General features: G+C 44.5%; 1 protein-coding gene across 3 annotated transcripts in view; it reads right to left on the bottom strand.

The window, feature by feature from the left end:
* ADIPOR2 (adiponectin receptor 2) overlaps positions 1-20634 on the bottom strand; it is a 180834-nt gene that overhangs the window by 4958 nt on the left and 155242 nt on the right. For all 3 annotated transcript variants that reach the window (XM_033952465.1, XM_033952467.1, XM_033952466.1), the window contains exon 7: positions 13334-13527. In XM_033952465.1, coding sequence (XP_033808356.1) covers positions 13334-13527 — 194 coding nt within the window. The remainder of the gene's footprint in view (positions 1-13333; positions 13528-20634) is intronic.

The following is a 20634-nucleotide window of genomic DNA, read 5'->3' as shown; positions in this document are numbered from 1 at the left end:
GAACACCAGTAGGGACAGTTGGCCTTTTTGTCAGCTGGGAGCAGAGGTAAGTAGAAAGAATCTTAAAATCTATAAGTTCCGAGTTACATTCAAATCCGACCTAAGAACAGCTTTAAAAACGTAACTCGTTCTGTAATTAACTCAAAAAATGTATATAAGAAATCAAACAACTTGAAGCTGGGACTTTAGACCACCTATTATTCTACTGTCCATTTATTTTGGATTTTTGGAAATCAATATGGGGCCAAATAAATCGTTTATTGGAAAATCCAGTGGCACTATCATATGATACTGTTTTATTTGGCATGTCAGTGAGGGCAAAGAGTCAAATGTCCTGAAAAAATAATACGCTTTTGTTAATTATAATTGGAGTCGCCATTCAACAAATTACTTTTAATTGGAAAAATTGGAGTAGATTAAACTTTAATTTCTGGTGGAATTCTTTATGCCATATATATAAGATGGAAAGAATATTAGCCATGCAGAGAGGACATTTTAATAAATTCAAAGATGTTTGGGGACCATTAACAGATTATTGTAATGAGTAAATAACACATTTCCCTTATTTAAATAATTGGAACTGAGTGGGTGGGGGTGGGGGGGGGTTTCTGATCTTGCATTATTTGCTTGGATTAGTAGAAAAGAATATATCATATGATATACATGAGTACATTTGATATGGTAAGAATGGGAGGGGGGATAAATTTCATTAATTTAAGATGATTGTAATAGAAATTCAAGTGAAGTTTGTAAGTTTAAATGGTGTCTCTGATTACACTTGCTGTAAGTTGTTAAAATGAATAAAGAATTTGGGGAAATAAAAACAACTTTTGCAGTTAGATAAAACATGTTTCAATCTCCCTGTCTGCTGATCAACTAAGTCTTATCTAACTGATTAAAAAACAGCTCGTTGATTAACCCACTCAGATGTTTTCAGTATTTGCCTCTGAATAAATAAATCATGAGGAGAAAAAAAAAAAAAGAAATCAAACAACTGACAAAAAAAGAAAAGAAAAGCAAACTTGTTGGCAGCCTCCTTAATGACTGTATGCAGTCTCCATTCTCTCAGAATCATCCCTTTCCCTCCCCTCTCCAATGACCTACTAGTTTCAAAATTACTAGACAAAAAAGAGAGAGAGAGAGAGAACACAAAATAAATTCTAACCCTTAAAACTATATATTTTTTTTTTTTGCCAGTGTGTAGGTTAGATTTATTTTATTTATTTTTTTAATTCTTTATTCATTTTAAAAATTACATTAAGTGTTAAATACATTCATTCACATTAACAATAAATACATCACTTATAAACAATCATTGGTACATTACATAAATTCTTATCCCTTCCCCTTTCCCATCCCTCCCACCCATATATTCCATTATCATATAAAACATGAAATAATAAAATTCCCCTTTCCCTATACTTTAAAACTATTAATACTGATAGAACCAGGGCACATGGGAAGATGTTCAAATGCATCAAATTCTTTTCATTTGTAATATAAAGGATAACAGACTCTCTCAAATTTGTAGTAGGCAGTAGAATTTGAATTGTACTCTTGCTTGTATTGTGAGCCAGTGTGAGTCGAGGTATGCCGCCATGATGTGGTCGTGTTTCCTCAGTGAATAGATAAGTCTTAGCGCTGTTTGTAGTTGTTTTATCATGGTTGCGGGGCAGGGGAGATAGAGTATGTTGCAGCAGTCTAGAAGACCTAGGACTAGGGATTGGGAAAACCTACACAGGAACAAGAAGTCGCTGCAGAGGCAGATTCCGGGGCAGGCTGCCAGTACCAAGCTCACCTCATTTCTGCTGCCAGCTACCCGAAGACTAAATTACAGCAGCTGGGCGCAGGGAGGAGGTAGGTGGGGGAGTTGAGAGCTGCTATTTTGCAGGTCATCACATCATGAGAGCAACTCATTTTTAAAGGTGAAAACCAAACACAAAACTAGGGCTGCAGATTTAGTTCATTAATGCTATAAATGTGCTAAACCTTTAATTTATTAATCAACTAGCTTTATAGCCCGTTACATTAACAGGTGCTAGAATATGTGTGTGTGTCTGTCTTTATTTCTTTCTCTCTCTGTCTCCTTAGCCGCTTTCTGTCTTTCTTTCTTTTGGCTGTCCACCACCACCCCTTGCATATTCCCCCTGTCCATTCTCCCTTCTTTTACCTCCCCTGTGTTCACCACCACCCCTTCCACTGCTCCCCTTATCCAGCAGCAGCCCTTCTCCCTTTGTTTTACCTCCCCCCTGTCCATCAGCATCTCTTCCTGCTCCCCCTGTCCAGCAGTAGGCCTCCCTTCATTTCCCCCCTCCCCCGTCCATCAGCACCTCTTCCTGCTCCCTGTCCAGCAGTAGGCCTCCCTTCCTTCCCCCCACCTGACTTCAGCACCTCTTCCTGCTTCCTCTGTCCAGCAGTAAGCCTCCTTTCATTCCCCCCCCCCTGTCCATCAGCACCTCTTCCTGCTCCCCCTGTCCACGGGAGTTAGTACAGGCCCGGTCTTTGCCGTTCTCCCTGGAGTTTGTTCTTTACTCGGATAGAGAGTCCTTGCCACCCCCCCTTCACTTCCCGCGGGCACGACTACGAACCTGGTGATTCCAGCAGCATGTGCAGCAGTCTTCACACGCTGCTTCGGATTCTTCTACTGCCCTGATTTACTCTGGCACGTCCCTGATGACATCATCAGAGACGCAGCAAAACAAATCAGGGCAGTAGAAGGGCCCGAAGCAGCATGTGCAGACTGCTGCACACGCTGGTTGAATCGCCAGGTTCGTAGTCGGGTCCGCAGGAAGGGAAGGGAAGGGGGGGCGGCAAAGGACTCGGACTCCTCTGGTCTGTCGGCCGGCCCAGCTCCATTTCTCGGTTCGTCCCGGAGAGGGGGGGGGGGGGGAGGAGGCGCTCTAAGTGTAAGGGAGCCGGGAGAGGAGCCACCGCCGCCGCTGTGAACTTTAAAATAAGGGAGCCAGAGCCGGCAAGACCGCACATCACCTTGCGGTCTGCGAGAGAGGGAGCGTTAGCCACGGACCTACGGATCACAGATCACACAGGTATGAGTGCGCATGCGCGGCTAGCGTTTTATTATATAGGATGTTGATTGTGATTAATGCAATTACTTTGTCAACGGAGTGCTACGGTCCCTTTCCCATGCTGCCACATGCAATCTTCGGGCTGCCAGAAGCATCAGTTAGCTGAACATGCTGCCTTCGGCAGCCCTGGAAGCCTTCTCTCAGCAGGACAGAAGTTGAAGCAGAGGGAAAACTTCCAAGGCCGCCAAAGGCAGCATGTTCAGGTGACTGATGCTGCCAGCAGCCCGAAAGAGAAAGAATGATACCCATCCCAAGGGTGGGAGAGGGGGAAGAAATATTCCATCCAATTGGGGGGAGGGATGGAAATAGGAGAAAGTCACCAAATTGGGAAGAACGACGATAGAAAACCAAGAAAGGGAAGAAAAGGAACGGGAAGGGAAGTAGAAGAGGAGAGTGTCAGCCTAGAGACCTCTGGGAGATTATATCAATCTGACCCAGCAATGGGAAGGCAGATAGACCCTTAGTGCAGGGAAACTGTTTTAAGTAGCCCTGATTGATATATTTTAAGTTTCAAGTAGCCCTGATTGAATCATGGCTAGCTAAAAGGTGTTAATGTCTGATTAAGAGGGTGCTTAGGACAATGGTGCACAGATCAAGCCAGAGACTTAATCCCATCACCATGCTTGCAGGTTTTCTCACCCTCCTTTGTCTATTAAATTAACCATTGTCTCAAACAGTTTACAAATTCTAAACAGAAAGATACTGGGAGATACAATATTTTCTCTATTCAGAATAAGATTCCAAGGTATAAATGCCTGCTCTCTGCAACACACATCTCTCTCTTTTTCTATGGAGCTATCTCTTGGCTCTTTGCTCGGCACTCTGGTTCTGTCTTGGCTCTCCCTCTCTCTGTCTATCCCTTCCCTTTATCTATGGAACACGAAGCTTCATAGAACTGCAAGCTTCTATGTCCCTCTTTCCTCTGACCTCTGTAAGGCAGTGAGACTGCTTGCTCTCTGCTTAAGTGTAATGCTCTCTGCTTAATTGTAATGCTTATAAATATTACTTTTCTGTAAGACTATTTCTATAATATATTCTTTATGCAATCACCTCTGGTTGTGTCTATTATTCTACTTCCTGGTGAATCATCTGTGAGGGAACTGAACCTGGGACCTGGCGTTTGTCAGTACGCCTTTCACTTAACCCCTACCACCTAATATTGTGGGGGCCACTTTCAAACTGACATTTTGGGGGCTTTGTCTCGGTCCTTCCTGATGATTTCATTTGGGTAAGTAGAATTTAAGTTTTTTTTTTATGCACTGTGCAATAGGATTATGTATAGACAGAGTGATATAGAAATCAAAAGTCCTTGGAAAACCCTTAGATTGATTGTACGTTAGACTGGATGACACACTGTTGAAAAGTTCCAGTAATATTGTGGGGTTTTATACTTGGTGAGATTTTATTTCAATTTTGATTGATAGACAGAGTGAGATAGAAATCAAAAGTCCTTTTGGAACCCTTAAATTGTTTTAGACTGGATGACACAATTGTGAAAAGTTTCAGTAATATTTTGGGTTTTATATTTGGTGAGATTTTACTATCAAAAGTCTTTGTAGTTTACCTGTGCCAGTTTGCATTGTATGATTTGCTATTATATGCTTGCTAGGGTGTTGCATGTAAGAATATTTGAGCTGCTCTGAAGAAAAGCAGGGTTCAAAGTGAAAACAGTCACTCAATTAAGACACGCCACATCTGTACTAACTTTTACTTTTTTTACCTTGTGCTTTTAATTCTATTTCTTGTCAGTCTCTGCCCTGGTGAAAGGCCCAGTGCACACTGGACTGGAACTGGCAGCTGACACCTCTGCTCTTCTATATTTTATCCTGCTAAACTTCTGCCTGTAAATTTCAGGTAGTAACCAGTGTGGGCAAGTGTGGGCATAAGTGTATTATTTATGCCAATGACTCTTGCCTAACACGCTTTACCTCGCTTTTCTACCTATTAACTAAAGTCTCCCTCCTTCATAAGTGGGAGCATTTCAATCTCAAAGGCTACACACAGACAGGGACATTTAGAAGCCCATTCTCTCTCATGAAATATATGAGCAAGGCCCACGAACCAAGGCAGACTTCTGCAGCCTCAAATATGAACCCTTTTGATTTTCAAGAACTCACAGATATTGTACACAAATATTTTGACAAGAAAGGGGGTCCATATGAGGGTAATTTTCCAGAAAACACATGGCACGATATTCAGAAACAAATGGTTTCTCATTCTCAGGAGTTTAGAAAGAAAACAGATAAACGCAAATGCCTTTTCATTCAGGGCTTATGTAGAGGACTTATTAGCCTAAGACAAGATAATACTGACTTGAACACTCAGTGCCATCAGCTGTCCAAAGACTTAGATGAGGCACAAATTAATATATCCATGCTAAGAACCCAAATTGTTCAGGCCACAAATACCTTTTTAACTGTAAATGAACAATTAGAAGAGGCCAAGGCAGAATTAAAGTATTTAAAGTCAAAAAGTGCCTTACAGATTCTGCCGTCTGCACCTGTGCCACCATCACCATATAATCCATGTAGTCAGTTTATAGAGAAACAGAAAACCATTTTTGTAGCAGGTCAGAGAAAGGGTAAACTAGCTACAGATGTAGAACAGGAAGAAGAACCGACAAACGAAAGTGAGGAAAATTCATTACCAGGTCAGAGCAATACCAATAGTACCCCTATAAGTGACACAGCTCCAGTAACTGTAGTGCTGCAGGGACATATGAAAGATAGTGACATTGAAAGAATAGTGGAGAAAGTGGGCCCTATGCCTTTTAACATAAATGAATGGTGCAAATGGGCTACTGACATACTGATTCACTGGGATCTAGGGAAATACAAAAGGAACAATGCAGATTTTGATAAGCTTATGCACCTAGCCCTGGGTCCACATTATTATAAATTTGGATCTCTTGTTCATCCATACCAATTTGTAAAGATGGGCATCGAACAACTATTTCGCTGCACCTCTTTGCAAGTACTTAGAACTCTTTCACCCCTGCCAAGTGATACACCAGAGCAGTTTGCATATAGAGTGTGGGTAATCAACGCGGTACTTAACGAACATGAACATTGGCCCATTTCCTCAGATTATGGCCAGAGAGAACATAAAGAATTCCTATTAGAATTATTATCTCCCGAGATTACTAAACACCTTCTGTTGTTCTCGGAGGACCCTAAAACTACGCCTTTTGACACTTTACTGCTCAGGATTGGGTCTGTGTGGAAGACCCAGCCAGCTCAAATTATTTCAGTCTCAGAAGCTAGAAGGTGGCGTGCTGAGGGAGCACCCCAATACAAGAACACACCACACACAGGAAATAGAGGGCATGGCAGAGGTAGTTACAGAAATGCCTCCACTTACATTCCTTTCCATGAGCTCAGAGCACAGACAGAAGCATTAGAGAAAGAGAAAAGGAAATGGGAACAGGATCGGCACACAATGCAGATAGAATTGGACAGGGTAAAAAGTGATTTGACAGCTAGGAACAACAGTGCTAGTCCATAGGGATGTCCTGACTCTCTTTGTCCGAATGCCAAGGTGACTCAGGCCTTCACAGCCCAGCCAGACTCCTTTCACTTACCTGTGGACTCACTTTTGGAGACGCAGGATAAGGGAAAGAAGTCAGACTCAGAATTCAGCTTGAGGTATGTTGCACCTTTGATTTTGGACACTTCCGATAGCCCCAATGTTAATACTACCATAGAGGGTCAGGATAAATTAACTTTGATTGATACAGGGGCTAGAATCAGTTTCACAGATAGAGCGCCTCCTACTGGAGATCAGAAAAATATGGAAATTTTTGAGATTCAGGGTCTAATTGACAAAGCTTCAAAGTGTGTGTCTATCCCACAAAAGGAACAAATGAAAGACATTGTAGAAACTACTGCCAGCACGAGTGAGAATACAGGCAAAGAAATAGTTGAGGTGGCTGGTCTTGCATTAGGTACAGGAATTCTAAATGCTTCTAAACCTTTGGTTCACGAGGTTATTCCTGTGCAGTTAGCCACACAGTGTTGCCAGCCGGTGCAGAAGCATGATCATAGTGTAACTCACTCAGAGGCTGCAGATCTTTCAGTTTGGGCACAAGATTGTGGGAAAAGGTACACAGAAATTTTGTTTGAGGGCAAAGATCCTGCACCACAAACACAGCAACCAGTACTTCCTCCAGCAACAGAACTGGTGCCTAAGATGGAGGAGAGAGGTCTGAGTGGACCTATCTCTTTAGCATGTGGCTCTCCAACTGGGTCATTTGCTAATTCAGAGGGCTCTGTTAGGCTCACTATACACTCTCAGGCCCTAACTAAGACTTCAAAGCCCGTAGTACCAGTGGCAGCCTCTCACTCTGAAATGACTGTGACATTTAACCCTAACTGTGCATTTTTCTCTGTCCTAGACATGACTAATGATTTTTGGAATTTGCCCCTTGCCTCTGAATGCCAGGACACAACAGTGCAGACAAAAGAAGACAAATCTAGCCTGCACCTGACTTCTGCACCGCAGTGCCCACTCCTCCGAGTGCAGTGGGACCCAGGTGGCAGACATGTGGTCCAGGTCGGCCTGAATGGAACATGGACAAAGTTTGCTCTAAGTGACCTTGAGGTTGCTGCTAATTTAAAATGTTTTTTTCTTTTTCCTAGCAGCAGTTCGGATATAGCCATCCCAGACCAATTTTGGCACAAAGATATTTCTAGTGTTTTCCAAGGTTCCTCTTTATCACTGCAGAGATAAAGATGTTCCAAAGAAGATATTAGCTTTATGCCTTTTCTGAATATGAGATGGTTATGATATGCATTATTTGTACTACTCAGGTGTTCATCTTTGCTGTGTTTTTCTATAACAATGTGTTTATTTGCAGAGTTAAATTCAGCCCTGAACACTTGACAGATGGAAGAATAATGCCGACGCTTCAAAATTTGTGTTTTATGTTGTCTGTGCTATGTGGTCTGTCTTTTGTCTATTTGTTTTAGTTTAGGGGGTACCCCAGGATACATAACATTGGCCATTTCTAGAGCTCTTTTCCCCAATTTTTTTTTTAACTAGCCCAATTGCGCAATGTTCTTTTTTTCCCTATAATTTGCATATGCTAAATGTAGCTTAGTTAGGGGTTATATTTTTAAGAAAAGGTTTTATTCTATATCTATATCATGTTTATTCTATGCTCCTCATTAGATTCAGTACACATTTCTGACATAATTTTTTTTATATATACATTCAGTACAAAATTATGGTTTCTCTGAATTGCCATAAGTTATATGCAGCACACAAAAACATATCTTTTTGAAATGTCTGATTAAGAACCTTAAGTACCTGATTATTGTCTGTCTTTTGCCATAACTATAACAAGTAAATGCATTAATATTGTTACATGTTGCCACATTCAGTACAGGCAACTAGTCTCTCTCTCTCTCTCTCTCTCTATGCATTCAGTACAGGCAACCTGGTTTCTCTCTCTCTACATTCAGTACAGGCAACATGTTTTCTCTTCCATTTTCTATCTCTTATTTGGATCACACTGGAGTACAGCTGCTGAATGATATTGGGACTCTTTTCAAATCCCTCCCTGTATGCACAGACATCATTTCATCTCAAGGGCGAACACCACCAGTTTCCAGTGACTTGACTGATCCTGTGCAAACATCAGATCCTGTGCAAACATCCTTTCATTTCAAGTGTGAACCTCATCAGTTTAAAGAGACTGCCGGTTCCTGCTGGACTAATTCATCTTCATGCACCCTGACTGCAAAGACTTTTCCACACATGCTGTACACAATGTTTCCTGTTCATCGGATATAGCCACCTTCCTAAGAACGCTTTGCTGTACAATTCCTCCTATTTAACCTATTCTATGGACATTCCAGACTTTATTTCATATGCTGTACATCCACTACCTCTTGGTATGGGCAACGAGACATTCCACAAGCTGCTGAACTTTACTGAACTCCATACTTACATTGAACAACTTAAGAAAACTTCCAAAGAAGTGATTCATACTATCACTTTTTAAAATGGACAGATTGCACAAAATTTAATACAAGACGCTCATGTCTCAGTTTGGGAACTTTTCTTTGGGTATTCGCCCACTGCAAACCACGTATTTAATGTTTTAATTCACCCTATCATTATCTTAATTATTGTACAAATTTTGTTATGTATTATTATGATTTTTCTTTGCTGTAAAGTGAAACACATGTACATTTCTTTACAACGCTTATCATACAAGCTTCCCTCTAACTTTTAAGGCAGTTATACATGTATTTCCAGTATCTTTTCTGACACTTGCTAATTTGGTCCTAATTTGGTTTTAATTTGGCATGGCCTATTGCATTACCATTACCAGGGTCAGATATAATATTATCCCATATCCCATACTTAGATACTCTCTCTTATGACATCTTGGTACCTTTATACCTGAACCTCCTGAAAAAGCTTCATCCATTATGCACCGTTCACTCGCTCAACGACGGGTAAGATATAGGCATACTGGGATCCCCGCCCAGATTATGGCCTATACGACCTAAGACAGAGGTTTGAACTCGTAATGGGAACTCTTTACAACCTATCTTCATAGCTTGGAGATTCTGCAAGACAGGGGACGTACTGTTGGAGGTAAGCGAGGGTACCACAAGCTTGCCCTCATTTCAAAGAATAAAAATAAAAATAAAAAAATTATGGGAGATGTCAGCCTAGAGACCTCTGGGAGATTATATCAATCTGACCCAGCAATGGGAAGGCAGATAGACCCTTAGTGCAGGGAAACTGTTTTAAGTAGCCCTGATTGATATATTTTAAGTTTCAAGTAGCCCTGATTGAATCATGGCTAGCTAAAAGGTGTTAATGTCTGATTAAGAGGGTGCTTAGGACAATGGTGCACAGATCAAGCCAGAGACTTAATCCCATCACCATGCTTGCAGGTTTTCTCACCCTCCTTTGTCTATTAAATTAACCATTGTCTCAAACAGTTTACAAATTCTAAACAGAAAGATACTGGGAGATACAATATTTTCTCTATTCAGAATAAGATTCCAAGGTATAAATGCCTGCTCTCTGCAACACACATCTCTCTCTTTTTCTATGGAGCTATCTCTTGGCTCTTTGCTCGGCACTCTGGTTCTGTCTTGGCTCTCCCTCTCTCTGTCTATCCTTCCCTTTATCTATGGAACACGAAGCTTCATAGAACTGCAAGCTTGGGCCACTTTCAAACTGACAGAGAGAATGAGGGCAGGCGCTGGATGGTAGGGAAGGGCAGGCGCTGGAAGGTAGGGAAGGGCAGAGAAAGAGGGCAGGCCCTGGAAGGTAGGGAAGAGCAGAGAAAGAGGGCAGGCGCTGAAAGGTAGGGAAGGGAAGAGAAAGAGGGCAGGCGCTGGAAGGAGGAAAAAAGTTACTACCTTGAGGGGGACAAGGAGAGAGAGAGAGGTAATGCATGGGGGGGCAAGGAGAGGACTTGGGGCAAGTAGGGAGTGAAGTGCTACATAGAGGGGAGGGTGAACAAGGAGGGAGAGAAGTGCTGCATGGGGCATAGAGGAGGAAAGAAGCACTGGACTTGAAAGGGGGGGGCAATGGAGGGCCAGAGGTGCTACTACATCGGAAGAAGAAGGGATAGAGGTGCTGCACTGGGGGGCAAGGAGGGAAACAGGTGCTGAACTCGGGGAAGGAGGGGGAAGAGAGAGATCCACTGAGGGAATTGAGGACAGGAAACTAGATACACATAAGGAGAGAGCGAAATACTGGATATGAGGGGTGAGTAGGGAAAAGAAATGAAGAGACACATTGGCCTGGAGGAAAGAGAAAGGAAGAGTGGGATAGAGCTGAGAAAGGAAATGAGGGACTAGGTAGTAGATGAAAGTTAGAGAGAAAACTACAGATAAACAAGTGGTTTATGCTTGATTTCAGGAATTTTTTGTGTTTGTTATATTTTCTTTATAAATATCTTAGATATTAATCATGATGAAATTGCTAACACACAACATGATTAATTGCGATTAAAAATTTTAATCTTCCCACTGAAACATGGCCCGAGTCACCAGCCCCCCTCCCCCTCCCCCACCCCCTACACACACAAATAGCCGCCTGGACACCCAAGGCAGAGATATCAAAATTCTCCAACTTACGCTCCTCAGAGTCCTGTAAGGCAGATCCATCCTCTACGGGCACCGTATGCTGCTTAGCAATAGCTGAGACCACCGCGTCCACAACTGGCAACTTCAAGGTAGCCCTAACCCCTCTGGGATGGGATACAAATGAGCCATGGAGCACGAAAACCGAAAATGTGCCTCCAGCGTATTCCACTGCACCAGTACAATATCCCGAATATCCTGATGCATAGGAAAAGAGCGGGACGCAGAGCAGATCCCCTTAAGAAGAGGGTCCCCCACACACGGGGCCTCCTGCGGTGCCTCCTCAAAAATCAACACCGAGGAGACCTGTTGAATCAGATCTGGGAGCTCGTCCCTCTGAAAAATGCGCACCATGGACGCCTCCTCGCCAGTAGACGGAAGCGCAGAGGCCCTGCTACCAGCAGCCGTCCCCTCAAGAGAATCCTGGAGGTCTTTCCAAGGGTCCATGTCAAAACGCTCCTCAGAAAACAAGTCTTCGTCCCAGGACAACCGCAAGCGCTTGGATGAGGGAGGAGGTGGGGGCGCTAAAGGTATAAAGGGGGGCAGAACCGCGGGGGGCAACCCCCCTCAAGACCCCTGTAACGAAAGCAGGACCCCCCAGCCACCTGAAAATATGCTTTGTATAAAGCAAAAAGAAAATCAGGGGAAAACCCCCCTGGCAGCTCTATGGGACTCCCTGCCACAGCAGGGGACCTGGCTGAAACCTGCCTCTGTTTTTCCAAAACAGGGGGAAGTTCACCTGAGGCTGCAAATATGACGGAGGGGCTTCCTACCAATAATGATGAAGATCTCGCCAAAAATGACCCCCTCCATGGCCTGTAGCGGCTGAGAAACCTGAACTGCCCCAGCTGCTAAAGCAGGCAAGCTACCACCTGCGGTAAGGGAATCCCCAGCCGCTTTGGCAGTCCGGGAATCCTTTATACACTGACCATCGGCGGCTGTGGAAATCCCTCCGTGGGCGGTGGGGGGATGCCTGGGCTTTCTCCCTGTCAACTGCCAACTCGCAAGGCACTTGCAGTGGGGTTCCCTGGCCGCCGACCCCAAGGCCCACGAGGCTTCCCCACCGCTTTGGCCTGCACAGTGTCTTTAAAGGCTAGATGCGAGTGCCTTGCGTCTGGAGCACAATGAGCACTTTTTCCCTTGTAAAGTGCTCATTGCTCCATACGCAACCTAATTGAAAGAAAAGTGCTGGATAGTTGAAAATTACAGTAATTTACACTAAATTTAAAGGGAAAGCAGCCTTTTTGACTGGCACTGCCTCAGGATTTTTTTTTCTTCACAGAACACACTCCACTGGCTCTCTAATAATAATAATAACTTTATTTTTCTATACCGCCATAGTCAAGCGACTTCTAGGCAGTTCAAATAGAAAGAAGGCTGGACAGTCAGCGAATAACAGGAAGCATAAATAGAAAAGTTACATACTAATTGGAGTTCCATGGGTAAAGAATACATGAAAATTCGAGTTACCTGAGAGATTGAGTTAGCGTTTACAGCGGGGAATATCATAGTGAGAGAGGGTCGTCTGTTTAGTCAATGAATTTGTCGAATAGGGCAGTTTTAATTGATTTTCGAAATGCGTATGCCTTACCTGAATTGAGGGCAAGGCTTACTACTGAGGTACCTCTACAAAAAAGTTGGGGAGATGGAAGAAGGGGGGAAGGGACCCAGCACGAGACCCACCGGATACGATATCTCCAAGGTTGGGTGGACCCCCAAACAAGGCCCACCCAAGCTCAGTCCGGTACAAAAACGGAGACAAGGAGCCCTAAACAAATTCCAACAACCCTAACCAAGGGAGATGGGTACAACTCACTCACACCTGCTGAAACTGAAAGAAGACTGATGGATATAGGGAGAGTCACCTATTATGTACTATTCCAAAGTTTTGTCTCAGTCTTCACCTGCTGGTCATGTTGAGATATTAACTAGCTATAAGATCTATGCCTATACCGGTCTGGAGAGTTTGTTAAAGAATAGACATTTTTTGTTTCAAAAATGTCCATGTTTGGCACTGGATTTTTGGACTTTTTTTTTGCAAACTTCCAAAATCATATTTGGACATCATATCAAATATGCCCCTCAGTCTTCTGAAAAGTAATTATGTGGGCTCCAGGTACCAGAGAGACTTACCCAAATGTCACACTTTCCAGGGAAAAACCTCTCAGGGATGCGAGCAGCATACAGGGCAGCACCCGTAATATAGAGGCAGGCCATGAGTGCTAGCCAGCCAACCTGACCCATGGTGGCAGCCCTCAGGAATCCCTCAGCAATAACAAAATGCAGAGTGGGAATGATGCCGCTCAAGCCCAGGCCCACAAATACTCCTAGAAAAGAAATATGACAATTTACAATGAGTAAAGAACAAGTCTAACAGATAATAAAGCTTCCATTACAACTACAACAGGGCCTACTGAAGTTTTCCTCTACCCAAATCAGTATGACGAAATCTAAAACTATTTAAAAACCAATAATAATACTTTATTTTTCTAAACCACCAACACCCAAAGAATTCTAGGTGGTTTACAGAGTAAGAGGACTGCAGATCAGTGATACAACAATATACTTAAGAAAGCACAGTACAATATTCATTTATAAAACTACAGTATGAATGCTATGATGTAGTCATTGATAAAGTAAAAAATTTTTTTGAACAGATAAGTCTTAATTCATTTTCTAAAAGTACAATAAGATATAGTCTGTCGAATCATATCATCTAACCAAGCTTGAACTTTACCTGCTTGATAGGCTAAAGATCGATCAAAAAATTTTTTATAACAACAATTTTTAGGATTAGGAAAAGTGAATAAACCAAAGCGTCGAGAAGACATAAAACAGATTGATCAATCATCTGATTTTATGTCCAATTACAGAATACATTACACCACTACCCAGTTAATAGAATAATGACCAATAACTTGAGACAGGTGTGAATAGCTGATCAATAAAAGAATAAAGATAAAAATCCTCCTCATCATCAATTTTTACATTTGTTTTGAAGAAAAAATGTTTTAGACCTGTTTTACAATTGCTACACTGTTCTTGGATGAGGGATCTTCCACATGACTAATATGATTCAGCATGACATTCTTAGCATTACCTTAGACTCTATGGCCCCGATTCTGAAAAGTGCCGTCCCGAATTTAGATAGCTGTAGGCATCCTACAGCTGTCTAATCAACCAATCGGGATGCACGTTTTTAAAAAAAATGCTCCCCAGGCAGGCCGCCTATATTGAAGGCGCCTCCGGGAGCCTAGGGAGGCCCGCAAGACGCCTAAGGGCCTTAGGCGAACCTAGGCGGCCCTACGCGTCTCCCTAGTAGAGGAAGAGACACTTAAAATGTAGGCCAGCAAAATGCTGGCCTACATTGTAAGTAGATGCGGCCGCTATACTTATCGGGGCAAGGGATCTCTCTACCTCGATAAGTTTAGCGGCCGCCCGTCCGATTGCTGGCAGGAGGGCCAATCAGGCCTTAGACTTAGTGAGGGTGGGCAGACCCGCTATGCCTAAGGCATGATTGGTCCAGGCTTCTAAAGCCTGGGCCAATCAGGCCTTAGGCTTTGCAGGATGGGCCGGAAAGGGGCGGGCCCGCCTCATTTCGACGAGGCGGGCCTGCCGGCTGGATGGTACCAAGACACTTCCGGCCGGCCAACAATTAAAGGTTAGTTTGGGGGGGGGAGATTAATTGGGGGGAAGTTAGGGGTGGTCATTGGTGGCTGTTAGCGCGTGGGGGGCGTCCAAAGGGGGGGTGTCTTCCGGCAGGAGGGATTGAGCACCCTCCTGCCGGTGATCGGTAGTGTCGGGGGGGGGGGGGAGGGATCTTCCAGCAGGAGGGATTGGTCACCCTCCTGCCGGTGATTGGTAGTGTCGGGGGGGGGGGGGGGAAGGGTGGCGTTCCGGCAGGAGGGGTTGGGCACCCTCCTGCCAGCAATCGGACAGGTGGCCACTATACTTATCGCGTCAAGGAGATCCCTTGCCGCGATAAGTGTAGTGGCTGCGTCTACTCTAATCCAATTCTGTAACCAGAATCTGTAACATGGACGCCGGTTACAGAATTGGGGTTAGTGTAGGCCCGATTCTGTATTGGTCGCCCCTCCTGGGCCGTCCTATACAGAATCTGGGCCTATGATCCCAAACCTGCTGATCTCTCTTTATATGGAGAGGGATTCACTCAACTGTATCTCCCCACAGAAAGGCATAAAGGGCCCGATTCTCAAAACGCATGTCCCGATTGTAGGCAGTGGTAGGCATCCTACCACTCTCTGGCAGTCAATCAAGATGTATGTTTTTATAAAAAAAATACACTTCTCCCTCCATATTTGCGGTAGATGCATTCTGGTAATAGGTGTGAATATAAAAAAAATGCAAATAACTTTTTTATATGTTAGTCGCGGATTTTGGGAAAGTGCCATCATTTTTTCTATTGAAACTACAAATAACGTATTGAGTGTTATTTGCGGTTTTTGAGGAAGAAGAGGAAGAGGAGACGATATCGGATGCAGGAGCGGAGGGAGTCTCCAAGGCAGATGCTGATGCTGGAACCGGCACTACTTTGGGTTGCAGCCTGCTCGCTTCCAAGTGCCGGTCTCATTGTGTGGCGAGCCGCGAGAAGAGCAGGAGTTAGAGGCTCTGGGCTGGCACTAGGACACATGTGCTTGTGTCCACTCCTTCACTCTGCCGGCATGTATTGCAGCTTCACTCTGCTATGAGCCTTGGCTACATGGAAGACTTTGCGGGTTGGCACTCTGGCCCCTTCTCCTTCTAGCTTTGGGAATGTACCGTGCCCTGCTTCCCTTGTTTCTTCCTCGACTCCCTTACGGTCATGCGGCATACATACAGCCTGTGCTACTCCTGTGATAGTGAGTGGGCAGCAGGGTTAGGCCAGCAGTGGTTGCTTTTGGTGGGAACAGGCTGGACCTTGTCCTGCAAGAGATTCCATTGGTGCTAAAATAAAATCTAGTTATTTGCGGTTTTTCTGTATTTACGGTTCTGTTAATCCCCCATCACAGCGAATACAGAGGGAGAAGTGTATTCACTTACACACAAACACTGTAAATGACAGAAGAAAAAGACCCTCCTGGTCAATCTAATCCGCCCAACAAGGTGGCCAGAGCAACGCCCAACACTCTGTGCAGACCCCCGTCACACGTGTTTAAGTGCTGTTTGTGACGTCACCACCAGGCCAACCATATAGGCTGAAAACTGTAAGGGAACTCACTTATCCAAGGTGATATTGTTAAATGACTCCTTCACTAATCACCTTTTTTCTTTATATACAACACTATTACTTGATTCAACACGTAACCGATGTGGTTAAGTGAACACTCAGACCCACAGCTGAGATCCCAGAGAAAAAATCACGGAGCAGCTGTATAGGCTGCCAAATATATAGGTATGATACATGGTTATAACTAAGACTCCAAGTACTGCTGAAAGTATTCAACTTACCAGTCAAGATGCCTTCCCCTTTCCCTCTAAACTACACAGCACCCCCCACTCAAATTACACAACAATAAAATAATCTAACATACTATTTGTGCAGGGTTGTTTGACGTACTAGGTCAAAGTACTCAAGTAAAACTAAAAATACATATACAGTGGAACCTTGGTTTACGAGCATAATTCGTTCCAGAAGCATGCTCGTAAATGAAAATACTCACTCGTATATCGGAAATAGTGGAAACTCGCTTTGATACGTTTCCCCCCCCACCCGAGGCCAGCGGCGCTGCTCCCCCCCTCCGCTCGCAAAGGCCCCTCCCGCGTGAACCGGTACCACCCCCCCCCCTGGTTTGGCACCGGCACGCAGCCCACAGGATATGCCAGTGCCGCTAGAAGATCTTCCTGCCTCTGCCGAGCCTTGAGCATGCATCTGCGCATGCTCAAGGCCTTCTAATACTCCCTCTCCTGTGAATTGTGTGCCAGTGCCAGACCGGGGGGGGAGGGGGGGTAAGTTCAAGTTGTTCGGGCAGGGGGGGCCTTTGCAAGCGGGGAGGGGGAGCAATGCCAGTTATCGGGGGGTGCTCGCAAATCGAGTCAACACTCGGTTTGCGAGACAAGTTTTGCGAGAATGTTTTGCTCATCTTGCAAAACACTCGCAAACCGAGGTTTAACTGTACAGTATATTTTAATACTTAAGTACAGTGAAAAAACATTTAAAAATTTACTTAAGTAAAACAAAAAAAAAAAAAGTTACTGCCTAATATATTACTTTTTGAGTAAAAAGTAAAAGTACCACAACACAATGAATGCAACTATTAACGTTATTATTCCAACAATTTTATTGCTCTGAAGTTAAATCCGCTTTGCATTTCAGAAGACTAATTTTTTTTAAAAAACTATCATTTATGCAATTCTGCTTCTAACTCATTAATCCAGCACAGTTAACAAGGTGTTCAACAACTACACTAGCACAAAATTGGATTTGTTCAGTCTGATGATTTAAAAAAAGGGTTCCTTCAAATTAGGTAAGGCTGCAGTCCTCTGACTTGGTCTGCAGGTATAGCACAGTTACTTACCGTGTTATCCAGGGACAGCAGGCAGATATTCTTGACTGATGGGTGACGGCACCGACGGAGCCCCGGTACGGACAATTTTAGAGTGATTGCACTCTAAGAACTTGGAAAGTTCTGGTAGGCCGCACCGCGCACGCGCGAGTGCCCTCCCGCCCGACAGAAGCGCGCGGTCCCCAGTTATGATAAGCCAGCTAAGAAGCCAACCCGGGGAGGTGGGAGGGACGCAAGAATATCTGCCTGCTGTCCCTGGATAACACCTGTTACGGTAAGTAACTGTGCTTTATCCCAGGACAAGCAGGCAGCATATTCTTGACTGATGGGTGACCTCCAAGCTAACAAAAAGAGGGATGGAGGGAAGGTTGGCCATTAGGAAAACAAATTTTGCAAAACAGATTGGCCGAAGTGTCCATCCCGTCTGGAAAAAGCATCCAGACAATAATGAGATGTAAAAGTATGAACTGAGGACCAAGTAGCAGCCTTGCAGATTTCCTCAATAGGAGTGGAACGGAGGAAAGCTACAGATGCTGCCATAGCTCGGACTCTATGGGCCGTGACAGAACCTTCCAGTGTCAGTCCGGTCTGAGCATAACAGAATGAAATGCACGCTGCCAGCCAATTAGACAACGTATGCTTAGAAACAGGACGTCCCAATTTATTTGGATCAAAGGACAGAAAGAGTTGAGGGAATGATCTGTGGGGCTTAGTACGGTTTAAATAATAAGCTAGAGCCCTCTTACAGTCCAAAGTATGCAGAGCCCGTTCTCCAGAATGCGAGTGAGGTTCTCCAGAATGCGGAAAGAAGACAGGCAGAACAATGGATTGGTTGAGATGGAATTCAGAGACAACCTTAGGGAGAAACTTTGGATGTGTACGCAGAACCACCTTGTCATGATGGAAGATTGTAAAAGGTGGATCCGCAACTAGTGCATGTAGCTCACTGACCCTCCTGGCAGAGGTAGGAGCAATAAGGAAAAGTACCTTCCAAGTGAGGAACTTGAAAGAAGCGGTAGCCAAGGGTTCAAATGGAGGCTTCATTAAAGCGGAGAGAACCACATTGAGATCCCAGATAACAGGAGGGGCTTTAAGAGGTGGTTTCACATTAAAAAGACCCCGCATGAACCTGGACACCAAGGGATGAGCTGAGAGGAGTTTTCCATGGACTGGCTCATGAAAAGCCGCAATAGCACTGAGGTGGACTCTGATTGAAGTGGACTTGAGGCCAGAGTCGGACAACGAAAGAAGATAATCCAACAAGGTCTCCACTGCAAGGGAAGTGGGATCATGATGATGAAGACGACACCAGGAAGAAAAACGTGTCCACTTCTGATGGTAACATTGCAGAGTGGCCGGTTTCCTGGAGGCATCCAGAATTGAACGAACAGGCTGAGACAAAAGCGAATCACTCGAAATCAGCCCGAGAGATACCAAGCTGTCAGGTGCAGAGACTGGAGGTTGGGATGTAGAAGGGTTTCCTGATGCTGTGTAAGCAGAGAAGGAAACAGTGGAAGAAGAAAAGGTTCCCTGGAATTGAGTTGAAGTAGAAGGGAGAACCAATGTTGCCTGGGCCACCTCGGAGCAATCAGAATCATGGTGGCTCGTTCCCTCTTGAGTTTGAACAAGGTCCTCAACATGAGAGGCAGAGGAGGGAAAGCATACAGGAACAGATTTGACCAATCTAGGAGAAACGCATCCGCTGCCAGACGGTGAGGCGAGTATAGTCTTGAGCAGAATAGGGGCAGCTGGTGATTGTGAGGAGCTGCAAAGAGGTCTATCTGAGGAGTGCCCCATTGAGCGAAGATGGATTGTAGAGTTACAGGATCGAGTGTCCACTCGTGAGGCTGGAGAATTCTGCTGAGCTTGTCCGCTAAGGAATTCTTTTCTCCCTGAATGTAAATCGCTTTCAGGAATAGATGATGATTTATGGCCCAAGTCCAGATTTTCTGGGCTTCCTGGCACAAGAGGCGAGAGCCCGTTCCACCCTGCTTGTTGATGTAGTACATCGCCACTTGATTGTCTGTGCACAGCAGAAGAACTTGAGGGAAGAGAAGATGTTGGAAAGCCTTGAGGGCATAAAACATCGCTCTGAGTTCCAGGAAATTGATGTGATGCTTCTTTTCCTGGGTTGTCCAAAGGCCTTGAGTTTGGAACTCGTTCAAATGAGCTCCCCAAGCATACAGGGAGGCATCGGTTGTGATGACAAGTTGATGAGGAGGTAGATGGAACAGAAGACCTCTGGATAGATTTGAGGATACCAACCACCATTGTAGAGACTGACGAAGAGATGATGTCACAGATGTGTGACGTGAGCAAGGATCCGTCGCTTGGGACCACTGGGTAGCAAGGGTCCATTGAGGTGTGCGCAGGTGAAGACGTGCCAGAGGGGTGACATGAACTGTTGAAGCCATGTGTCCCAATAGTATCATCATTTGTTTGGCAGAGATGGAACTTTGAGGAAGAACCTGTTGACACAAAACATGAAGAGTGTGGAGACGGTTGGACGGCAGGAATGCTCTCATGAGGATCGTGTCTAGCACCGCTCCAATGAATTGAAGTCTCTGAGTGGGGATGAGATGAGATTTGGGAAAATTGATCTCGAACCCCAGAATCTGTAAGAACAAGATGGTTTGATTGGTGGCCAGTAGCACTGTTTGAGGAGAATTGGCCTTTATCAACCAATCGTCCAGGTAAGGGAAAACTTGAAGATGATGTGAACGAAGGAAAGCAGCCACCACAATCAGACATTTGGTGAACACTCTTGGAGATGAAGCAAGTCCGAAGGGAAGAACTTTGTATTGGTAATGACAGTGATTGATCATGAAGCGGAGATACTGTCTGGAGGCTAGATGGATGGGAATATGAGTGTAAGCCTCCTTGAGGTCGAGGGAGCATAGCCATTCGCCCTGATTGAGAAGAGGATAAAGA

The sequence above is a fragment of the Geotrypetes seraphini genome, chromosome 7, assembly GCF_902459505.1.
Source record: "Geotrypetes seraphini chromosome 7, aGeoSer1.1, whole genome shotgun sequence".
In the NCBI taxonomy this organism is placed as follows: domain Eukaryota; kingdom Metazoa; phylum Chordata; class Amphibia; order Gymnophiona; family Dermophiidae; genus Geotrypetes; species Geotrypetes seraphini.
The sequence above is the reverse complement of the archived record's forward strand: the minus strand, read 5'-3'. Positions and strand labels throughout refer to the sequence as shown.